The sequence below is a fragment of the Rhagoletis zephyria genome, unplaced genomic scaffold, assembly GCF_001687245.7.
Source record: "Rhagoletis zephyria isolate East Lansing unplaced genomic scaffold, Rhagoletis_zephyria_1.1 Rzeph_scaffold_00970, whole genome shotgun sequence".
Taxonomy (NCBI): Eukaryota; Metazoa; Arthropoda; class Insecta; order Diptera; family Tephritidae; genus Rhagoletis; species Rhagoletis zephyria.
The window spans coordinates 159385-168676 of record NW_016158054.1 but is presented as its reverse complement, the minus strand read 5'-3'; the positions used below and the strand labels follow the sequence as shown (position 1 = coordinate 168676).

General features: G+C 34.8%; 1 protein-coding gene across 1 annotated transcript; it reads right to left on the bottom strand.

Moving 5' to 3' along the window:
* Positions 1-7020: 7020 nt before the first annotated feature.
* On the bottom strand, positions 7021-8482 carry LOC108362247 (piggyBac transposable element-derived protein 3-like). The gene is made up of 4 exons (XM_017615149.1): positions 8415-8482; positions 7586-7986; positions 7393-7536; positions 7021-7334 (listed from the first exon to the last, which is right to left on the bottom strand). Exons 1-4 carry the CDS (start codon positions 8480-8482, stop codon positions 7021-7023), a joined length of 927 nt encoding a protein of 308 aa, XP_017470638.1.
* Between the last annotated feature and the right edge of the window lie 810 nt (positions 8483-9292).

The following is a 9292-nucleotide window of genomic DNA, read 5'->3' as shown; positions in this document are numbered from 1 at the left end:
CCGCTGCTTTTCTTTCCTTCAAAGTCAAATAGGGAATTGGCAGGTCCCTAAAACTCGCTCTCTTGTGATTCACATACCTTTTNAAATATTGTTGTATATCCGTATGAAAAAAAAACAATATTTTTTAAATAGTGAACATTCTGAATAAAAAGTCGCGCGATTTTGTATTCCAAATTTTTACTATATATTAAAGTTTTGTTCTATATACCAATTTTTATTCAAAAGTTTTACTATATATTAAAATATGGTTTTATATCCGTATTAAAAAAAAATAATTTAATAAGTAGTAAAAATTTGAAATAAAACAACGCGCGATTTTCAACTTTTGCTTTTTTTAAATTAAACTATATGGCAACACTAGTGACTGGTAGTAGTTTAAAAAATCGGAAGATTTCGTCTGCGGTGCTCTTCTATATAAAACAATACAGCCACACTGGTGACACTGGCGACCCTGGTGAAACTGACGATACTAGCAACACTGGCGACCGGGTGTCCAGATTGTTTAAAAATCGCAATTTCTGCAAAAAAATCGCCAAAAATCGCANAAGGTTCTTCAATTAGGGTGATTAAACATTTTTGACAGCATATTAGCTTCTTAAGTCAAGTTTATCATGCAGTTCATTAGCCTCTTCTTTAAAATTATCGTGGAAAACTAAGTTTTGTATATTTTTATAATTGGAAAGAATTTATTTGAAGGGAAAAAATCGGCAAAAATCACCAAATGGAGATTTCATAAATTTTTACAGGCAAATATCCAAACAAACAAAAATCCCCAAATTGGCGCGATATCGCCAAATCTGGACCCTCTGATTGTGCGTGTAATTTTCTAGAGTAGTTTTGTACTCTCGCTAGCTCCTTGTATTAACTCGCCCTTCGTTGGTATACTCTAATGAACATATGTGAGGACGATAGCAAGGCCAATTTATATAAGGTAGTGTTACAGGAGCAGTTGAAATTTTCGCCCGATGTTTCTTAAAGAAAGCAATAAACGTAGCGACCGTGTAAANTTTTTTTAAATAAAATTCATGAAATCGAATTAACAAATCTTTTATTTTAAAACTTAGATCTTGTTATCATATAGTTTTTAAAACCAAAAACGAATGTAATACCTTCAGAAGGTAATAACAAATAAAACAATTGGCTTATATAATAGTGATGTAAAAACAATTTTCTTTACAAATACGCATACTTTTTAAAAATATTTGTTTCAACACATTTTGCAATAGGACTGCGCAATTATTAAATCTATTATTCATATTAATTGATTAATCGCACAATCCGCTTTTAAGAGCTCGGCGCTAAAAATAAAATAAAAACCTATAAAAAGGCGAGATCAGCTATTTCCACAATTTCTTCAAAATCACCTATAGTGTCTGAATTATTTACATTTCTGTTGTTGTCATATATTAATCTATTCAACCTTGATAATATACTGTTTGATATTGGAAACGTTTTGCAGCAGAAACTATTAGCCTTCATATAAAACTTTATTCGAACCATTGAATTGAGGCTTTCCAACCTCATCCTATTTCGAATCTTAGTTTTTGTTGAATTCCTTACCGAAAAAACGCGCTCAACAAAAGCATGTGAGTGCGGCAAGGATAATAATATGAAGGCTATTTTACTTACATATATTTCCAAACATTTTATTGCCTGTTGCGGTTTTCACTCCGTAAGCAATTTCCAAATTTCTTCATAGTCGGATGGAATGGTTCTGAAAAAAGTTATTATATGGGAAAGTTAAAAGATTTAAAGGGAAGTTAAAAGATTTCCGCTGCTTTTCTTTCCTTCAAAGTCAAATAGGGAATTGGCAGGTCCCTAAAACTCGCTCTCTTGTGATTCACATACCTTTTTGGTGACAAAATCAAAGCTTTTTGAAAGTATTTAATTGACTAGGTAATCGTTTCAAAGGTTCTTCAATTAGGGTGATTAAACATTTTTGACAGCATATTAGCTTCTTAAGTCAAGTTTATCATGCAGTTCATTAGCCTCTTCTTTAAAATTATCGTGGAAAACTAAGTTTTGTATATTTTTATAATTGGAAAGAATTTATTTGAAGGGAAAAAATCGGCAAAAATCACCAAATGGAGATTTCATAAATTTTTACAGGCAAATATCCAAACAAACAAAAATCCCCAAATTGGCGCGATATCGCCAAATCTGGACCCTCTGATTGTGCGTGTAATTTTCTAGAGTAGTTTTGTACTCTCGCTAGCTCCTTGTATTAACTCGCCCTTCGTTGGTATACTCTAATGAACATATGTGAGGACGATAGCAAGGCCAATTTATATAAGGTAGTGTTACAGGAGCAGTTGAAATTTTCGCCCGATGTTTCTTAAAGAAAGCAATAAACGTAGCGACCGTGTAAAAATTTGGAATAAAAAATCGCGCGACTTTTTATTCAGAATGTTCACTATTTAAAAAATATTTTTTTTTTTTAATACGGATATACAACAATATTTTAATAGATAGTGAAATCGGCCGATTTCGTGTGCGGTGCGATCGACAAAAAAAAAGTCCGCTACTTTTCATTCGCGATCGAAAAAAGCAAAGAAATTTCCTCTCACTCAAATATGAGAAGCACGAGCATTGCCGCTTTCGGCCTCTCATAAATGAGAAAAACGATGCAAATAATCCAGTCGCGATCACTCACAACAGCTTATCGCGATAAACTTATCGCGAAAAATTTTCAACGACGTTGCATGGGAGATATTTTTCGCGTTTGTTTTGGGTATGCATTTTGTTATGCATACAGCATTCCTACATATGTATATGTAAGTAATGCAAGCAAATGCTTTTCGGTTGGAAGGAATGTAGGAATATGCACAAATATATGAATTATGGTGGTAATATATACATATGTATATACATATAAATTACATACATGCATACGTGTAGTTAAAGTATTTTCCAAGCGTACACTTTTCAATGAAATGGTGTATCTGCATGTTATTTTATTATAATGATTGCGTTTATTTATTATATCTAATAAATGAAACATAGTAGGGATAAGATTGACTAATAAGAAAAGTGGGCGTCTGGTGAAGACTGAGAGTAAAGAAAAGCCGAAAAACAATACATATAAATTTGTTATTTCTTTTATATGTTTTGATTCGCCATTATAAGGATATTAATAAGAAACCAAAAATATACACACGTAAATAGAAAAATAATATGTATGGATGTACNTCCCTAAAACTCGCTCTCTTGTGATTCACATACCTTTTTGGTGACAAAATCAAAGCTTTTTGAAAGTATTTAATTGACTAGGTAATCGTTTCAAAGGTTCTTCAATTAGGGTGATTAAACATTTTTGACAGCATATTAGCTTCTTAAGTCAAGTTTATCATGCAGTTCATTAGCCTCTTCTTTAAAATTATCGTGGAAAACTAAGTTTTGTATATTTTTATAATTGGAAAGAATTTATTTGAAGGGAAAAAATCGGCAAAAATCACCAAATGGAGATTTCATAAATTTTTACAGGCAAATATCCAAACAAACAAAAATCCCCAAATTGGCGCGATATCGCCAAATCTGGACCCTCTGATTGTGCGTGTAATTTTCTAGAGTAGTTTTGTACTCTCGCTAGCTCCTTGTATTAACTCGCCCTTCGTTGGTATACTCTAATGAACATATGTGAGGACGATAGCAAGGCCAATTTATATAAGGTAGTGTTACAGGAGCAGTTGAAATTTTCGCCCGATGTTTCTTAAAGAAAGCAATAAACGTAGCGACCGTGTAAAAATTTGGAATAAAAAATCGCGCGACTTTTTATTCAGAATGTTCACTATTTAAAAAATATTTTTTTTTTTCATACGGATATACAACAATATTTTAATAGATAGTGAAATCGGCCGATTTCGTGTGCGGTGCGATCGACAAAAAAAAGGTCCGCTGCTTTTCATTCGCGATCGAAAAAAGCAAAGAAATTTCCTCTCACTCAAATATGAGAAGCACGAGCATTGCCGCTTTCGGCCTCTCATAAATGAGAAAAACGATGCAAATAATCCAGTCGCGATCACTCACAACAGCTTATCGCGATAAACTTATCGCGAAAAATTTTCAACGACGTTGCATGGGAGATATTTTTCGCGTTTGTTTTGGGTATGCATTTTGTTATGCATACAGCATTCCTACATATGTATATGTAAGTAATGCAAGCAAATGCTTTTCGGTTGGAAGGAATGTAGGAATATGCACAAATATATGAATTATGGTGGTAATATATACATATGTATATACATATAAATTACATACATGCATACGTGTAGTTAAAGTATTTTCCAAGCGTACACTTTTCAATGAAATGGTGTATCTGCATGTTATTTTATTATAATGATTGCGTTTATTTATTATATCTAATAAATGAAACATAGTAGGGATAAGATTGACTAATAAGAAAAGTGGGCGTCTGGTGAAGACTGAGAGTAAAGAAAAGCCGAAAAACAATACATATAAATTTGTTATTTCTTTTATATGTTTTGATTCGCCATTATAAGGATATTAATAAGAAACCAAAAATATACACACGTAAATAGAAAAATAATATGTATGGATGTACGTATAACTTAGAAGAAAACTCAATAAACGAAGGTCTGCATTTCATTTCCATGCACCCATGCATATGTATGTATATATGTGTGTATCTATATGCATGTACTTATATACATAAGTGCATAGTTATTTACTGAAAAGTACCGCAGAATGAGCAAAAATTTTGCAGCACTAATCAAACAATAGCTAAAGCCTGATTTTCACTATGTCAAATTGGGTGGCATTTGTCGTCAAATAAATGAAAACAGATTGTCAAATGGGATTAAAAAGCGGTTTATCGATTGATTTGGATCCGGATAGTTCTTTAGTCCTGTACATGCGCTGTTAAATTGGCTATATGTCTGTGTTTGACCTATAAAATCATCGGTCAAGGTATGAATAAAGGAGATAAAGTTGCGTCAAAATATGACCCCAAATTTTGGCGTCAAAATATGACATAGTGAAAACCAGTCTTAAGCGTTGGTTTTACTACGACCTTGGAAAGCCTTTTATCCTGAAGTATATATGTATGTATGTAGATACAATATTGCAGCAGCTTTCTACCTACCTTTTGTTTATTTTCCATTAATAACACGGGCCGACAAAATAAGACCGATCTCCTTACCCAGAAACCAGACTGTACCTTCCCGAAGGTTTTCGGTGCGCTGAATTCAAATCTGGCCACAGAATTGCTCTATCGCATCAGGATTTTGAGATATTCTAACCTTTAAGTGCAAAAACTGCCGTTTTTGCCTATTTTTGAAGTTGTGTATGCAAGCCAGAGTAATTTTTCTCAAAAAAATACAAAAAAGGTGTTAAAGTACACGCTTTTCTCTTTGAGATGGCGTTGAGTTTGCTCAAATACCCTTTTGCTTCGCTGAGATATTACAATTTTAATCCGTGAATAAAAAGTGCTGCGGTAGTAAACATGGCCGCTATGTTACTTACATGATTTTCAAGATATAGAAAAATTGGAAAATCCGTGAATATCCAAACAAAAAAAAATCCCCAAATTGGCGCGATATCGCCAAATCTGGACACTCTGATTGTGCGTGTAATTTTCTAGAGTAGTTTTGTACTCTCGCTAGCTCCTTGTATTAACTCGTCCTTCGTTGGTATACTCTAATGAACATATGTGAGGATGATAGCAAGGCCAATTTATATAAGGTAGTGTTACAGGAGCAGTTGAAGTTTTCGCCCGATGTTTCTTAAAGAAAGCAATAAACGTAGCGGCCGTTGGTTCAACTTGGTGTTATTTTGCTCTAGATTGCACCGTTTGTGTGCCCGTTAAATGAATTTATGTCTTGGTGGTATGAAAGATCAAAAAATTTCGATTTTCTGGCAAGTTGTACAACTTATCGCTACATTAATGGCCATGTTGTACAGACTCATTTAACCCGTATCACCCTACGTAATTTTTTTTTTGTAGTTTCAAAAAGATATTTCAGGAGCATACTCCTTATGAGTAAAGTAAAAAAACTGCATCACTAAATTTTAGGTCCTGCACTTAGGATCCGTAGAATGTCCGGTTGCCATATGGCAACGCTAGGTAGACTAGGGCACTGGTTTATATCTCATATATGTATGCCTTTTAAGAAATTAACAGCAAGTAGAATTTATTGTTTCATATGATACGATTCAAAGCATGGTAAACAGAGTCCAACATCGCATTTCCTTCAAGCTGTTCGCACGGTGGATTTGCATGTGTCTCCTGCATATCGTCGCTTCTTATCTATTGGAATAACGAAGTGATCAGTCCGATCTCATTTGCTTCCCCGATGGCTTTTGGAACACTTTTGGATTGGTACCGTAGTGCTTGCAGTAATAAGTTGCTACATCTCGCTTGAACTCCTTTAGTGTTTTATTTTGAACAACGCGTCGATAAAGTAGCCAGCTATTCTGAATACTGGCATCGATAAGCCATGTAAAAATGCAATGCCACCACTTTTTTCCTTGAAATGAAATGCGATTGTCTGAAACATTTTGATCAAATCGATCAATATCGGACATATATTTGTTGTACTCGGTTACAACGCAAGGACGTGGAACTGGTACTTTCTTATGCAGTTGCCTGCTGTACCGAGATGCTGATGATTTTGGTTCACAACCGAAGCAAGTAGACGCAAGACACACCACCGCATTATCCACCCACTTAGTAATATGAATTCCTGCTTCTTTCATTTCCACACTCTCGTAATAGCCTCGCTGTTTTTTTCGTAATTCCTTTTTATGTGGAATTGGACAATTTTTGGGGATTCTATTTTCTCGTACCGTACCAGTAGCATGGTAGCCTCGGTTTTTGAGATAAGTCAATAATGGTATTCGTCTGCAAAATCGTCTATCATACATAGGAGTGGCGCCGCACAAGTACCAAAACTTTCCTCATATTTAGTATCTGACCTCGGGTTTTTACCTTGAAATATTTCATATATCCACTGGGTGTGCATAGAGACCAAGCCTTGTATCCGAAACGAATTGGCTTCCCTTTTAGAAATAAGCAATCATACTCTCATCGTATGAGATATTTTGTTCTGGGTAAAAGTTTTCCATCATTTTGGCCTTGATGTGGTCTGTAAGTGGACGTAGTTTCCATAGGGAGTCATATCTGTCAGAGTAATCTTTCGGTTTGCATATTGATGACGAGAAATGAAGCATATAATTTATTTCTTCGAAGCGGTTTCTTCGCATAGCACTGAATACCATTCCGTTACGGAGATCATCTTCGTTACTCCACATATCGCGAAAGGACCCTGTTGGATTGTAACCAGTCACAATCAAAATCCCAATGAACACACGAGGTTCTGAAATAATATGTAAATATTGGATTAGGGATATAAAAACCGCTGAGCAAGTCCTCACCTCCCACATTCAGTTCTTCATACCGTTTTTGATGATGAGTAGCGTACAAATTTGAACATTTGCATATGTGTTCAAGCAAATCATCGTTGAAAAACTTTTCGAATAGTTCATGAGGACTAAGTCCTCGACTGTCTTCATAATTTGCTTCAGGGAAAATGGGAAAATAGGAAAACTGCCGTCGAATTAGTAGTACGCCAGGTGAAATTTCTTTCTTTGTTAGCTGGTGGGATTGGAACACCAGGCTTTGAAGGATTCACACGACATATTTTCTTTGATGAGCTCGGCAAACAATCATCCAGTATATCAAATAAAACAGGCTCGTCTTCGATTTCAGTACCAAGGCAAATTTGCTCGCCATCAAGACTTTCTATTCGACGACCGTTTTCCAAAACAATTTCACACCCTGACTTTAGCTGCGCTGGGCATAAATTGTCTGGTAGTCCACCATCATCGTCACCTGAATCTTCGCCACTTAAATCCCCCTCAATACGGGGTGGCTGAATATATAATGCTTGCACATTAGCTGGAGCTCCGCTCTCGTCGTCAGAACATAATTCTTCTAAAAAGTCTAGTGCTTCTTGCAAAGAAAGTGATCTTAAAAAATTAAAATTGGAGAATGTTAAATGATGTTTCTTATTTTTCTACAGTCAAATTATTCCTTAAGAAACCTGGAGAAAACAAGAAAACTACCGAAACACACAAAAAAACATTACAACGAAAGCAGTGGCCTAGCCTACCTGGCGTTGCCATATGGACACACGCACAAAAAACTTCAAAAAAACCGCAAAAACATTTTATTTTTGTAATACACTTATGTGACGTTATTACTCTTAACAAACACTTAAAAAAAATCACATTCATTAAAACGATTAAGATAATTAGTACACATTTTAGATGCACTTGCTTTTTTGTAACCCTTTTTTTACACTCAACATTTTGCGTTTTATCTACGAAGCGCTAGCTCTCACAAACACACACGAACTGTCGCCAAACATATTTTGCGCAAAAGAAGAAATAATTACGCGTTGAGTATATTCTTAAAAGTAACGGTATCTGCATTCGTTTGCGTGTTATGATCGTGTAAAAACATGTCTATCGCACGTTGCCATATGGCAACAACAGGGTGATCCGGGTTAATTTGCGTTTATTTTGTACACTAAATAACCGAAAATGGATAACTCAGACGAAATAGGTACGTGCTTTCGTTGAATTTTATAAATGTAAGCCGAAACTATGAAATTGTAAAAATGAGATTTTACTATGAGACTGCTCGCGAAATTGCAATGTTTGTGGGCAAAACGTCCAACTTGATTGCGGATTGATTTGAACCAACGTTTTCGGCTTGCATTATGTTAAAAGGATGCGTTTGTTGTAATTCATTCTGTCATTTACTACCATTATGCGTAGGCCAATCCATGAAATCATTTCATGCGTTTGAGTAGAAAATGAATGAATGAACACCATTTCATGATTACAATTAACGCGAAATAGAGTTTATGCACTTAGTTTTTACTGAGATCGATGAATGGATTTCGTGAATCGGACTACGCATACATGTGATACTGATGCTTTTAATTTATAAGGTAATTTTATATTTTTATACTCTTGCTACCACATGAATATATGAATTCGTGATAAGAATATATGAATTCGCCTTGGAAGATAGAAAGCGAGTAAGAATAAATGCCGAACAAAGGAATTTGTCTTCTTTCAACTTAAATAAATGCATTTTGCAAACAATGTTACTTAGTGCCTTGGTAATGGCGAATTCGTAAGGATTTATTGATTGCATTATAAACATTTTCATTTATTTGTTAAACATACAATTACTTCCATTACAACCCGGTCCTATGGAAACTAGAAGCGCGAATTCATATAAGGTGGTGTTACCGGAAAATGA